At 47.9% G+C, this 15,258-nt stretch overlaps 1 protein-coding gene across 1 annotated transcript; it reads right to left on the bottom strand.

Annotated features, from left to right (window-relative positions):
• Positions 1–1,203: 1,203 nt before the first annotated feature.
• Positions 1,204–8,515, bottom strand: LOC101731854 (endonuclease domain-containing 1 protein). Its single transcript, XM_004919609.3, has 2 exons — positions 8,172–8,515; positions 1,204–2,058 (listed from the first exon to the last, which is right to left on the bottom strand). The coding sequence occupies exons 1-2, from the start codon at positions 8,472–8,474 to the stop codon at positions 1,519–1,521; spliced, it is 843 nt and encodes a 280-aa protein (XP_004919666.3). The 5' UTR covers positions 8,475–8,515; the 3' UTR covers positions 1,204–1,518.
• Positions 8,516–15,258: the final 6,743 nt, after the last annotated feature.

Raw genomic sequence — 15,258 nt, 5'->3', positions numbered from 1 at the left:
GCGGGACATACAGCCGCTCACTGGGACATACAGCCGCTCAGCGGGACATACAGACGCTCAGCGGGACATACAGACGCTCAACGGGACATACAGACGCTCAGCGGGACATACAGCCGCTCACTGGGACATACAGCCGCTCACTGGGACTTACAGCCGCTCACTGGGCCATACAGCCGCTCACTGGGACATACAGCCGCTCACTGGGACTTACAGCCGCTCACTGGGACTTACAGCCGCTCACTGGGACATACAGCCGCTCACTGGGACATACAGCCGCTCACTGGGACATACTGCCGCTCACTGGGACATACGGCCGCTCACTGGGACATACGGCCGCTCACTGGGACATACAGCCGCTCACTGGGACATACGGCCGCTCACTGGGACATACAGCCACTCAGCGGACATACAGCCGCTCAGCGGGACATACAGCCGCTCACTGGGACATACAGCCGCTCAGCGGACATACAGCCGCTCAGCGGGACATACAGCCGCTCACTGGGACATACAGCCGCTCAGCTTTGCACCCCAAGTGCTCTTCCACTTGCACCGGGAACCATGGGAAATAAATAGAAAGCAAAGGAGACACCGGGCAAATAGTGGGGCAGAAATACAGAAATACATTGTGGCTTCACTGAAGAGTAGAATTTATTGGGCAATTTATTGATTATTCATACATTTCATTGTTTGGGGCATCATTTTCCATAGGCCGTAATATCGTTGTGACATTGAAGAGTTAATATTGGGGCAAAGACAAAGGGGGCAAACTCCCAGCAATCCCTTAGGCTCCCTATTTCACAGATACCTTCCTGGGAGTTCCCTTTCAATTAACATTTAGTATGATGCAGGGAGTGATATTCTGAGATAATTTGCAATTGGTCTTCATTTTTTATTGTAGTTTTTTAATCATTTCAGTTTTTGTTCGGCAGCTCTCTAGCTTGGAGTTTCAGCAGCTATTTGGTTGCTAGGATCCAAATTACCTTAGCGACCAGGGAGCAGTTTGAATGAAAGACTGATATATGAATAGGGGAGGGGCTGAATAGAAAGATAAGTGATAGAAAGTAACAATAACAATAAAACTGGAGCCTCACAGAGCAATAGGGTTTGGCTGCCGGGGTCAGTGACCCCCATTTGAAAGCTGCAAAGAAAAGAACAACGCAAATAATTCCAAAACTATGAAAAACAAATAATGAAGACCAATAGAAAAGTTGCTTAGAATTGGCCTTTCTGTAACATACTAACAGTTAATTTGAAGGTGAACCTCCCCTTTAATTTGGCAATTTATTGGCATGTTTATCAGTTCTGATCCAAGGGGGGGGGGGGGCGTGGCTATTGGAACTCTTGCACCCGATGTGGGGACAATTGATTTGGGGGATTACTTCCTGCACTGGGACAATTAGTAAATACCAAGGACTCACCATTGTTTCTATTGGAGCTACAGGGAAGTGCAGCCCTATGGGACTCACCAAGCTATTTGTGATATAGAGAGACAAATGCAATATGGGGGCTCATTCACTATTACTGACACCCACCGCTGAACAGCGACACGGCCCCCCCATACTCCCGGCCAAGGATGGCTTCCAGCTCGGGGATGGATTTGGCCAGCACCTCGTATGGAGCAGTGTTACTGCCCAAGCGCCCCTCTGCCCGCCGGGAGCCGTCCCCCCGCACACAGCAAAAGGCGCTCCAGTAAAATGTGGGCACGTTGACGCGCCCCCGGAGCCAGACGCCCTCCCCGGGGTGGGACCCCGACAGTATGATGCCCGTAACCACGTGGGTCTGGGAGCAGCCCGGCAGGATACTGTCCTTCAGGAAGGTCTCGTAGTTGTTCCACGTTCCGCTGTTGAAGTTGCCCTGCTGGGGCGCCATGTTGGTGTAGGTGAAGGTAGAGATCTGGGACTCAGCGCTGTGGTGCCCGCTGGGATTGAGGTGCCCGCGGGAGAACCCCGAGTTCCTATAATCATCATTCACAGCCTGACTGTCAGTCACCTTCTCCGATTCATTCTGCATTGCACTCTGGGAAGGCTGGAGCATGTCCCCCTGGGGCAAATCCGCCAGCTGCAAGGGGCAGAAAGGAGACAGTGAGAATGCAACATGTCCCCCTGGGGCAAATCCGCCAGCTGCAAGGGGCAGAAAGGAGACAGTGAGAATGCAACATGTCCCCCTGGGGCAAATCCGCCAGCTGCAAGGGGCAGAAAGGAGACAGTGAGAATGCAACATGTCCCCCTGGGGCAAATCCGCAAGCTGCAAGGGGCAGAAAGTAGACAGTGAGAATGCAACATGTCCCCCTGGGGCAAATCCGCAAGCTGCAAGGGGCAGAAAGGAGACAGTGAGAATGCAACATGTCCCCCTGGGGCAAATCCGCCAGCTGCAAGGGGCAGAAAGTAGACAGTGAGAATGCAGCAGGTCCCCCTGGGGCAAATCCGCCAGCTGCAAGGGGCAGAAAGGAGACAGTGAGAAATGCAACATGTCCCCCTGGGGCAAATCTGCCAGCTGCAAGGGGCAGAAAGGAGACAGTGAGAATGCAACATGTCCCCCTAGGGCAAATCCGCCAGCTGCAAGGGGCAGAAAGGAGACAGTGAGAAATGCAACATGTCCCCCTGGGGCAAATCCGCCAGCTGCAAGGGGCAGAAAGTAGACAGTGAGAATGCAGCAGGTCCCCCTGGGGCAAATCCGCCAGCTGCAAGGGGCAGAAAGGAGACAGTGAGAATGCAACATGTCCCCCTGGGGCAAATCCGCCAGCTGCAAGGGGCAGAAAGGAGACAGTGAGAATGCAGCATGTCCCCCTGGGGCAAATCCGCCAGATGCAAAGGGCAGAAAGGAGACAGTGAGAATGCAGCATGTCCCCCTGGGGCAAATCCGCCAGATGCAAGGGGCAGAAAGGAGACAGTGAGAATGCAGCATGTCCCCCTGGGGCAAATCTGCCAAAGGGCAGAAAGGAGACAGTGAGAAATGCAACATGTCCCCCTGGGGCAAATCTGCCAGATGCAAGGGGCAGAAAGGTGACAGTGAGAAATGCAACAGGTCCCCCTGGGGCAAATCCACCAGCTGCAAGGGGCAGAAAGGAGACAGTGAGAATGCAACATGTCCCCCTGGGGCAAATCCGCCAGCTGCAAGGGGCAGAAAGGTGACAGTGAGAAATGCAACAGGTCCCCCTGGGGCAAATCTGTCAGCTGCAAGGGGCAGAAAGACAAAACTGAGAAATGCAACATGTCAGGGAAAATGCAACGGTCAGTTGGGGGGGGGGGGGTAAGTAGAAAAAGGGCAGAAACACTGCCTGACCTGTAAATACAGGTATTATTGTTACACACACAGAGCTGATTCCTCAGATTGATAGGAACCCTGATACTGTGTGTGTGTGTGTGATATTAAAGGGGAAATATCCCTCCCCTGTAGGACAGGATACAGCTCATAAACTGTATCATGGTTCCTATCAATCTGATATTATCTGGAAACCCGTTATCCAGAAAGATCTGAATTACAGGACGCATCTCCCATAGACTCCATTTTAATCAAATAATTAAAATTCTTTCAAATTTTCTCTGTAATAATAAAACAGTACCTGTACTTGATCCCAACTAAGATATAATTACCCCTTATTGGGGCAGAACAGCCCTATTGGGTTTATTTCATGGTTAAATGATTCCCTTTTCTCTGTAATAATAAAACAGTACCTGTACTTGATCCCAACTAAGATATAATTACCCCTTATTGGGGGCAGAACAGCCCTATTGGGTTTATTTAATGGTTAAATGATTCCCTTTTCTCTGTAATAATAAAACAGTACCTGTACTTGATCCCAACTAAGATATAATTACCCCTTATTGGGGCAGAACAGCCCTATTGGGTTTATTTCATGGTTAAATGATTCCCTTTTCTCTGTAATAATAAAACAGTACCTGTACTTGATCCCAACTAAGATATAATTACCCCTTATTGGGGCAGAACAGCCCTATTGGGTTTATTTAATGGTTAAATGATTCCCTTTTTCTCTGTAATAATAAAACAGTACCTGTACTTGATCCCAACTAAGATATAATTACCCCTTATTGGGGCAGAACAGCCCTATTGGGTTTATTTCATGGTTAAATGATTCCCTTTTCTCTGTAATAATAAAACAGTACCTGTACTTGATCCCAACTAAGATATAATTACCCCTTATTGGGGCAGAACAGCCCTATTGGGTTTATTTCATGGTTAAATGATTCCCTTTTCTCTGTAATAATAAAACAGTACCTGTACTTGATCCCAACTAAGATATAATTACCCCTTATTGGGGCAGAACAGCCCTATTGGGTTTATTTAATGGTTAAATGATTAGTTAGTAGACATATAGGGACCCTGCCATGATATTTATGGGACACTGTTACACAGCAAATACTTCCCTCTGCCATTTAACATTTTATTCTTGGCCCAACTAGTGTATCTGTAGCAGGAACATGGCAGTGTCGGCGCCAGTACATTGAGCCCTGACCCGGATCATTGGACTCAAAACTGGAACCATTAAATCTTGTGTTGGGATTTTATCAGTAATGAGAATGCGCTTGTTGCAATTTGAAAAATACGAGTGATTTTATGTTGATGCCCCAGTTATACACTGTCACTGTATCATCCCTGGTGTATTTGCCATTGGTCCCTGGTGTTATTGTGCGTTCTTGCTCACCAATCAGAATTCAAATCCCCGGCTGTTCCTAATCTGCTTTAAAAATACTGTGGTTGCCCATTGCCATTGTACAGAGTAATACCCCGAGCTGGGACATTACTGCCCCAATAAGCAGAACTGTGTGGCTCTTGTTACTCATTGTACAGAGTAATACCCCGAGCTGGGACATTACTGCCCCAATAAGCAGAACTGTGTGGCTCTTGTTACTCATTGTACAGAGTAATACCCCGAGCTGGGACATTACTGCCCCAATAAGCAGAACTGTGTGGCTCTTGTTACTCATTGTACAGAGTAATACCCCGAGCTGGGACATTACTGCCCCAATAAGCAGAAACTGTGTGGCTCTTGTTACTTCATTGTACAGAGTAATATCCCGAGCTGGGACATTACTGCCCCAATAAGCAGAACTGTGTGGCTCTTGTTACTCATTGTACAGAGTAATACCCCGAGCTGGGACATTACTGCCCCAATAAGCAGAACTGTGTGGCTCTTGTTACTCATTGTACAGAGTAATATCCCGAGCTGGGACATTACTGCCCCAATAAGCAGAACTGTGTGGCTCTTGTTACTCATTGTACAGAGTAATACCCCGAGCTGGGACATTACTGCCCCAATAAGCAGAAACTGTGTGGCTCTTGTTACTCAATGTACAGAGTAATACCCCGAGCTGGGACATTACTGCCCCAATAAGCAGAACTGTGTGGCTCTTGTTACTCATTGTACAGAGTAATACCCCGAGCTGGGACATTACTGCCTCAATAAGCAGAACTGTGTGGCTCTTGTTACTCATTGTACAGAGTAATACCCCGAGCTGGGACATTACTGCCCCAATAAGCAGAACTGTGTGACTCTTGTTACTCATTGTACAGAGTAATACCCCGAGCTGGGACATTACTACCCCAATAAGCAGAACTGTGTGGCTCTTGTTACTCATTGTACAGAGTAATACCCCGGGCTGGGACATTACTACCCCAATAAGCAGAACTGTGTGTCTCTTGTTACTCATTGTACAGAGTAATACCCCGAGCTGGGACATTACTGCCCCAATAAGCAGAACTGTGTGGCTCTTGTTACTCATTGTACAGAGTAATACCCGAGCTGGGACATTACTGCCCCAATAAGCAGAACTGTGTGACTCTTGTTACTCATTGTACAGAGTAATACCCCGAGCTGGGACATTACTACCCCAATAAGCAGAACTGTGTGGCTCTTGTTACTCATTGTACAGAGTAATACCCCGGGCTGGGACATTACTACCCCAATAAGCAGAACTGTGTGGCTCTTGTTACTCATTGTACAGAGTAATACCCCGAGCTGGGACATTACTGCCCCAATAAGCAGAACTGTGTGACTCTTGTTACTCATTGTACAGAGTAATACCCCGAGCTGGGACATTACTGCCCCAATAAGCAGAACTGTGTGGCTCTTGTTACTCATTGTACAGAGTAATACCCCGGGCTGGGACATTACTGCCCCAATAAGCAGAACTGTGTGGCTCTTGTTACTCATTGTACAGAGTAATACCCCGAGCTGGGACATTACTGCCCCAATAAGCAGAACTGTGTGGCTCTTGTTACTCATTGTACAGAGTAATACCCCGAGCTGGGACATTACTGCCCCAATAAGCAGAACTGTGTGACTCTTGTTACTCATTGTACAGAGTAATACCCCGAGCTGGGACATTACTGCCCCAATAAGCAGAACTGTGTGGCTCTTGTTACTCATTGTACAGAGTAATACCCCGAGCTGGGACATTACTGCCCCAATAAGCAGAACTGTGTGGCTCTTGTTACTCATTCTACAGAGTAATACCCCGAGCTGGGACATTACTACCCCAATAAGCAGAACTGTGTGGCTCTTGTTACTCATTGTACAGAGTAATACCCCGAGCTGGGACATTACTGCCCCAATAAGCAGAACTGTGTGGCTCTTGTTACTCATTGTACAGAGTAATACCCCGAGCTGGGACATTACTGCCCCAATAAGCAGAACTGTGTGGCTCTTGTTACTCATTGTACAGAGTAATACCCCGGGCTGGGACATTACTACCCCAATAAGCAGAACTGTGTGGCTCTTGTTACTCATTGTACAGAGTAATACCCCGGGCTGGGACATTACTGCCCCAATAAGCAGAACTGTGTGGCTCTTGTTACTCATTGTACAGAGTAATACCCCGAGCTGGGACATTACTGCCCCAATAAGCAGAACTGTGTGGCTCTTGTTACTCATTGTACAGAGTAATACCCCGAGCTGGGACATTACTACCCCAATAAGCAGAACTGTGTGGCTCTTGTTACTCATTGTACAGAGTAATACCCCGAGCTGGGACATTACTGCCCCAATAAGCAGAACTGTGTGGCTCTTGTTACTCATTGTACAGAGTAATACCCCGGGCTGGGACATTACTGCCCCAATAAGCAGAACTGTGTGGCTCTTGTTACTCATTGTACAGAGTAATACCCCGAGCTGGGACATTACTGCCCCAATAAGCAGAACTGTGTGGCTCTTGTTACTCATTGTACAGAGTAATACCCCGGGCTGGGACATTACTGCCCCAATAAGCAGAACTGTGTGGCTCTTGTTACTCATTGTACAGAGTAATACCCCGGGCTGGGACATTACTGCCCCAATAAGCAGAACTGCTTGTACAGAGTAATACCCCGAGCTGGGACATTACTACCCCAATAAGCAGAACTGTGTGACTCTTGTTACTCATTGAACAGAGTAATACCCCGAGCTGGGACATTACTGCCCCAATAAGCAGAACTGTGTGGCTCTTGTTACTCATTGTACAGAGTAATACCCTGAGCTGGGACATTACTACCCCAATAAGCAGAACTGTGTGGCTCTTGTTACTCATTCTACAGAGTAATACCCCGAGCTGGGACATTACTACCCCAATAAGCAGAACTGTGTGGCTCTTGTTACTCATTGTACAGAGTAATACCCCGGGCTGGGACATTACTACCCCAATAAGCAGAACTGTGTGGCTCTTGTTACTCATTGTACAGAGTAATACCCCGAGCTGGGACATTACTACCCCAATAAGCAGAACTGTGTGGCTCTTGTTACTCATTGTACAGAGTAATACCCCGGGCTGGGACATTACTACCCCAATAAGCAGAACTGTGTGGCTCTTGTTACTCATTGTACAGAGTAATACCCCGGGCTGGGACATTACTACCCCAATAAGCAGAACTGTGTGGCTCTTGTTACTCATTGTACAGAGTAATACCCCGAGCTGGGACATTACTACCCCAATAAGCAGAACTGTGTGGCTCTTGTTACTTATTGTACAGAGTAATACCCCGAGCTGGGACATTACTACCCCAATAAGCAGAACTGTGTGGCTCTTGTTACTCATTGCAGAGCAGAGTTAAGGGGGAACACAAGGTTCCCCAGTAAGGAACGTGCCATGTGTATATTTATGGGGTTACCCTTACTCACTGGCTGAGCCTTATCACTACTAATCAATAGAAAGAGCATAAAGGGGTATTTAGGGCCTCACCATGGGTTCCAGGTACCAGTTGGTGGAGGACAGGTCGGGACGGGAGGTGGTGGACTTTTCCAGGATATAAGCAGAGTAGATGGGTACGCGGGCGTCCCGGTGATACAAGGTGGCATAATAATATTGCCCCTGTAGCCGCTGGCATATCCGGGCAGTGCTGGGGGAGGCCAGTCCGGTGGGCTCCTGGCCCTGGTAGAAGAAGGCCTGGCAGGGTGGAACATCACTGAAGTTCTGGAGTATCTCGCAGATAACCCCCCCAGGGCAGAAGAGGAATAACGCAAAGAGCAAAGTGGCTGAGCCCATGTTGTGGCTGTGGGTTCCCCCGTGCCCGTCCGGCTGTTTCATACTCTGCCGAGCCCCACGTTATGGAATGTGCCAGCGGCCAGGTGAGCAAACACCATCGCTTCCCACCCAACTGCCCCATTGCTCTGAGCTGTAAATAACCTTTCATACATTCCCTGATAAACTCACAGCAACTTTCCACTCTATTGGCCCCAACCCCCAGCTTCCTACCATAGCAACGGCAGCGCCCAGTTATTGGGGAGAGCAATCGCTGCATCAATCCATGCGACCCGCAACATGTTCTGCAAATAAGCGACTGGGTCCATATGTTGGGTGACACTGGGACTCGCTTCCTAGAGAGTCAGCCCATGGGGCGAGGAATAGTCACCACTTATGGCAATAAATACCGACTGAACGTAACAGGTCCAAAGTCCAGTAAACAGGAGCGAGGCAGGGACTTGGGAACCGGGCCGAGTTACAGGAACCAGGGATTTGGGAACCGGGCCGAGTTACAGGAACCAGGGATTTGGGAACCGGGCCGAGTTACAGGAACCAGGGATTTGGGAACCGGGCCGAGTTACAGGAACCAGGGATTTGGGAACCGGGCCGAGTTACAGGAACCAGGGATTTGGGAACCGGGCCGAGTTACAGGAACCAGGGATTTGGGAACCGGGCCGAGTTACAGGAACCAGGGATTTGGGAACCGGGCCGAGTTACAGGAACCAGGGATTTGGGAACCGGGCCGAGTTACAGGAACCAGGGATTTGGGAACCGGCCCGAGTTACAGGAACCAGGGATTTGGGAACCGGGCCGAGTTACGGGAACCAGGGATTTGGGAACCGGGCCGAGTTACGGGAACCAGGGATTTGGGAACCAGGCCGAGTTACAGGAACCAGGGATTTGGGAACCGGGCCGAGTTACAGGAACCAGGGACTTGGGAACCAGGCCGAGTTACAGGAACCAGGGACTTGGGAACCGGGCCGAGTTACAGGAACCAGGGATTTGGGAACCGGGCCGAGTTACAGGAACAGGGACTTGGGAACCGGGCCGAGTTACGGGAACCAGGGATTTGGGAACCGGGCCGAGTTACAGGAACCAGGGATTTGGGAACCGGGCCGAGTTACAGGAACCAGGGATTTGGGAACCGGGCCGAGTTACAGGAACCAGGGACTTGGGAACCGGGCCGAGTTACGGGAACCAGGGATTTGGGAACCGGCCCGAGTTACAGGAACCAGGGATTTGGGAACCGGGCCGAGTTACAGGAACCAGGGATTTGGGAACCGGGCCGAGTTACAGGAACCAGGGACTTGGGAACCGGGCCGAGTTACGGGAACCAGGGATTTGGGAACCGGGCCGAGTTACAGGAACCAGGGACTTGGGAACCGGGCCGAGTTACGGGAACCAGGGATTTGGGAACCGGCCCGAGTTACAGGAACCAGGGATTTGGGAACCGGGCCGAGTTACAGGAACCAGGGATTTGGGAACCGGGCCGAGTTACAGGAACCAGGGATTTGGGAACCGGGCCGAGTTACAGGAACCAGGGATTTGGGAACCGGGCCGAGTTACAGGAACCAGGGATTTGGGAACCGGGCCGAGTTACAGAACCAGGGACTTGGGAACCGGGCCGAGTTACAGGAACCAGGGATTTGGGAACCGGGCCGAGTTACAGGAACCAGGGATTTGGGAACCGGGCCGAGTTACAGGAACCAGGGATTTGGGAACCGGGCCGAGTTACAGGAACCAGGGACTTGGGAACCGGGCCGAGTTACGGGAACCAGGGATTTGGGAACCGGGCCGAGTTACAGGAACCAGGGATTTGGGAACCGGGCCGAGTTACAGGAACCAGGGATTTGGGAACCGGGCCGAGTTACGGGAACCAGGGATTTGGGAACCGGGCCGAGTTACAGGAACCAGGAAGCAATTTTATGGTTTCATTTGACCAAAATTTTAAAAAATAAAAACCATATGGCATAGTCCCCTTCAGTTGTTCCGTTCCGTAACGGCCCGGGGATGGCTCGGGCACTTAGAGTGTCACGTGTTGGTTCAGAAGTAGCTCTGTACTGTTCATGTTAAAGTAGAATTACTGGGGGGTGACATGTTGTTAGGTGCTCCCCCCACCCATGTGATTGGGTGCTGCCAACCCCAGGAGGGCACCGGCCCAGAGTGCTTTTCCTGTGAGCGCCATGCTGCCATTTTGTTCTGGGCTCGCAGGCACCCCCTGCGCCGGTTCTTATGTATATAGCGCCATTGTCTGTGGCAGCGCGGAACCCAGTAAGGGGGCAAATACCATGTATAACAGTTACAGTCACACAATTCCACCCAATAGCCTGCATGGAAAATACCCTATTGTGTCCTGTGTCTGCACTCACTGTGCCTGCCCTGTGTGTAAGGGATAGGGTTAGGCTTATTAGGGTAAGGGTATTAGGGTTAGGCTTATTAGGGTAAGGGTATTAGGGTAAGGGTATTAGGGTTAGGCATATTAGGGTGAGGGAATTAGGGTGAGGCTTATTAGGGTAAGTGTATTAGGGTTAGGCTTATTAGGGTAAGGGTATGAGGGTTAGGTTTATTAGGGTAGGGGGTATTAGGGTAAGTGTATTAGGGTAAGGGTATTAGGGTTAGGCTTATTAGGGTAAGGGTATTAGGGTGAGGCTTATTAGGGTAAGTGTATTAGGGTTAGGGTATTAGGGTGAGGCTTATTAGGGTAAGGGTATTAAGGTTAGGCTTATTAGGGTAAGTGTATTAGGGTAAGGGTATTAGGGTGAGGCTTATTAGGGTAAGGGTATTAGGGTAAGGGTATTAGGGTGAGGCTTATTAGGGTAAGTGTATTAGGGTAAGGGTATTAGGGTAAGGGTATTAGGGTGAGGCTTATTAGGGTAAGTGTATTAGGGTTAGGCTTATTAGGGTAAGGGTATTAGGGTTAGGGTATTAGGGTAAGGGTATTAGGGTGAGGCTTATTAGGGTAAGTGTATTAGGGTTAGGGTATTAGGGTGAGGCTTATTAGGGTAAGTGTATTAGGGTTAGGCTTATTAGGGTAAGGGTATTAGGGTTAGGGTATTAGGGTAAGGGTATTAGGGTGAGGCTTATTAGAGTAAGTGTATTAGGGTTAGGCTTATTAGGGTAAGGGTATTAGGGTTAGGGTATTAGGGTAAGGGTATTAGGGTGAGGCTTATTAGGGTAAGTGTATTAGGGTTAGGGTATTAGGGTGAGGCTTATTAGGGTAAGGGTATTAAGGTTAGGCTTATTAGGGTAAGGGTATTAGGGTGAGGCTAATTAGAGTAAGGGTATTAAGGTTAGGCTTATTAGGGTAAGGGGTATTAGGGTAAGGGTATTAGGGTGAGGCTTATTAGGGTAAGTGTATTAGGGTAAGGGTATTAGGGTTAGGCTTATTAGGGTTAGGGTATTAGGGTGAGGCTTATTAGGGTAAGTGTATTAGGATTAGGGTGAGGCTTATTAGGGTAAGGGGTATTAAGGTTAGGCTTATTAGGGTAAGGGTATTAAGGTTAGGCTTATTAGGGTAAGGGTATTAGGGTGAGGCTTATTAGGGTAAGGGGTATTAGGGTAAGGGTATTAGGGTGAGGCTTATTAGGGTAAGTGTATTAGGGTGAGGGTATTAGGGTTAGGCTTATTAGGGTAGGGGGTACTAGGGTAAGGGTATTAGGGTTAGGCTTATTAGGGTAAGGGGTATTAGGGTAAGGGTATTAGGGTGAGGCTTATTAGGGTAAGGGTATTAGGGTGAGACTTATTAGGGTAAGTGTATTAGGGTTAGGTTTATTAGGGTAAGGGTATTAGGGTTAGGGTTATTAGGGTAAGTGTATTAGGGTTAGGCTTATTAGGGTAAGTGTATTAGGGTTAGGGTTATTAGGGTAAGGGGTATTAGGGTTAGGCTTATTAGGGTAAGGGTATTAGGGTTAGGGTTATTAGGGTAAGGGTATTAGGGTGAGGCTTATTAGGGTAAGGGGTATTAGGGTAAGGGTATTAGGGTTAGGCTTATTAGGGTAGGGGGTACTAGGGTAAGGGTATTAGGGTTAGGCTTATTAGGGTAAGGGTATTAGGGTTAGGCTTATTAGGGTAGGGGGTACTAGGGTAAGGGTATTAGGGTTAGGCTTATTAGGGTAAGGGGTATTAGGGTAAGGGTATTAGGGTGAGGCTTATTAGGGTAAGGGTATTAGGGTGAGACTTATTAGGGTAAGTGTATTAGGGTTAGGCTTATTAGGGTAAGTGTATTAGGGTTAGGCTTATTAGGGTAAGGGGTATTAGGGTGAGGCTTATTAGGGTAAGGGGTATTAGGGTGAGGCTTATTAGGGTAAGGGGTATTAGGGTAAGGGTATTAGGGTTAGGCTTATTAGGGTAAGGGTATTAGGGTTAGGCTTATTAGGGTAAGTGTATTAGGGTAAGGGTATTAGGGTTAGGCTTATTAGGGTAAGGGTATTAGGGTGAGGCTTATTAGGGTAAGTGTATTAGGGTTAGGCTTATTAGGGTAAGTGTATTAGGGTAAGGGTATTAGGGTTAGGCTTATTAGGGTAAGGGGTATTAGGGTAAGGGTATTAGGGTAAGGGTATTAGGGTTAGGCTTATTAGGGTAAGGGTATTAGGGTTAGGCTTATTAGGGTAAGGGTATTAGGGTTAGGCTTATTAGGGTAAGGGGTATTAGGGTAAGGGTATTAGGGTAAGGGTATTAGGGTTAGGCTTATTAGGGTAAGGGTATTCGGGTGAGGCTTATTAGGGTAAGGGTATTAGGGTTAGGCTTATTAGGGTAAGGGTATTAGGGTGAGGCTTATTAGGGTAAGTGTATTAGGGTTAGGCTTATTAGGGTAAGTGTATTAGGGTAAGGGTATTCGGGTGAGGCTTATTAGGGTAAGTGTATTAGGGTTAGGGTATTAGGGTGAGGCTTATTAGGGTAAGTGTATTAGGGTTAGGCTTATTAGGGTAAAGGGTATTAGGGTAAGGGTATTAAGGTTAGGCTTATTAGGGTAAGGGGTATTAGGGTGAGGCTTATTAGGGTGAGGGTATTAGGGTTAGGCTTATTAGGGTAAGGGTATTAGGGTAAGGGTATTAGGGTAAGGCTTATTAGGGTAAGTGTATTAGGGTAAGGGTATTAGGGTGAGGCTTATTAGGGTAAGGGGTATTAGGGTAAGGGTATTAGGGTGAGGCTTATTAGGGTAAGTGTATTAGGGTTAGGCTTATTAGGGTAAGGGTATTAGGGTGAGGCTTATTAGGGTAAAGGGTATTAAAGTTAGGCTTATTAGGGTAAGGGGTATTAGGGTAAGGGTATTAGGGTGAGGCTTATTAGGGTAAGTGTATTAGGGTTAGGCTTATTAGGGTAAAGGGTATTAGGGTAAGGGTATTAGGGTAAGGCTTATTAGGGTAAGGGTATTAGGGTGAGGCTTATTAGGGTAAGGGGTATTAGGGTAAGGGTATTAGGGTGAGGCTTATTAGGGTAAGTGTATTAGGGTTAGGCTTATTAGGGTAAGGGTATTAGGGTGAGGCTTATTAGGGTAAGGGTATTAAAGTTAGGCTTATTAGGGTAAGGGGTATTAGGGTAAGGGTATTAGGGTGAGGCTTATTAGGGTAAGGGGTATTAGGGTAAGGGTATTAGGGTGAGGCTTATTAGGGTAAGGGTATTAGGGTGAGGCTTATTAGGGTAAGGGGTATTAGGGTAAGGGTATTAGGGTGAGGCTTATTAGGGTAAGGGTATGAAGGTTATGCTTATTAGGGTAAGGGGTATTAGGGTAAGGGTATTAGGGTGAGGCTTATTAGGGTAAGGGTATTAGGGTGAGGCTTATTAGGGTAAGTGTATTAGGGTTAGGGTATTAGGGTGAGGCTTATTAGGGTAAGGGTATGAAGGTTAGGCTTATTAGGGTAAGGGGTATTAGGGTAAGGGTATTAGGGTGAGGCTTATTAGGGTAAGGGTATTAGGGTGAGGCTTATTAGGGTAAGGGGTATTAGGGTAAGGGTATTAGGGTGAGGCTTATTAGGGTAAGTGTATTAGGGTTAGGCTTATTAGGGTAAGGGGTATTAGGGTAAGGGTATTAGGGTTAGGCTTATTAGGGTAAGGGTATTAGGGTAAGGGTATTAGGGTGAGGGTTATTAGGGTAAAGTTATTAAGGTTAGGCTTATCAGGGTAAGGGTATTAGGGTTAGGGTATTAGGGTAAGGGGTATTAGGGTAAGGGTATTAGGGTGAGGGGTATTAGGGTAAGGGTATTAGGGTTAGGGTATTAGGGTAAGTGTATTAGGGTTAGGCTTATTAGGGTAAGTGTATTAGGGTTAGGCTTATTAGGGTAAGTGTATTAGGGTTAGGCTTATTAGGGTAAGTGTATTAGGGTAAGGGTATTAGGGTTAGGGTTATTAGGGTAAGGGTATTAGGGTGAGGCTTATTAGGGTAAGTGTATTAGGGTAAGGGTATGAGGGTTAGGCTTATTAGGGTAAGTGTATTAGGGTTAGGCTTATTAGGGTAAGTGTATTAGGGTAAGGGTATGAGGGTTAGGCTTATTAGGGTAAGGGTATTAGGGTGAGGCTTATTAGGGTAAGTGTATTAGGGTAAGGGTATGAGGGTTAGGCTTATTAGGGTAAGGGGTATTAGGGTGAGGCTTATTAGGGTAAGTGTATTAGGGTAAGGGTATGAGGGTTAGGCTTATTAGGGTAAGGGTATTAGGGTGAGGGGTATTAGGGTAAGGGTATTAGGGTGAGGCTTATTAGGGTAAGGGGTATTAGGGTAAGGGTATTAGGGTAAGGGTATTAGGGTTAGGGTTATTAGGGTAAGGGTATTAGGGTGAGGCTTATTAGGGTAAGTGTATTAGGGTAAGGG

The sequence above is a fragment of the Xenopus tropicalis genome, chromosome 1 (assembly GCF_000004195.4).
Source record: "Xenopus tropicalis strain Nigerian chromosome 1, UCB_Xtro_10.0, whole genome shotgun sequence".
Lineage (NCBI taxonomy): Eukaryota > Metazoa > Chordata > Amphibia > Anura > Pipidae > Xenopus > Xenopus tropicalis.
This window is presented reverse-complemented; position numbering and strand designations above follow the sequence as displayed.

What these genes read in the sequence shown, in the direction of transcription:
- LOC101731854 (XM_004919609.3), bottom strand. Translation starts at nt 8,474, where the DNA reads ATGGGCTCAGCCACTTTGCTCTTTGCGTTATTCCTCTTCTGCCCTGGG. An exon ending in ACTGGTACCTGGAACCCATG is followed by an intron (nt 2,059 to 8,171) that starts GTGAGGCCCTAA and finishes TGCCCCTTGCAG; the next exon opens with CTGGCGGATTTGCCCCAGGG.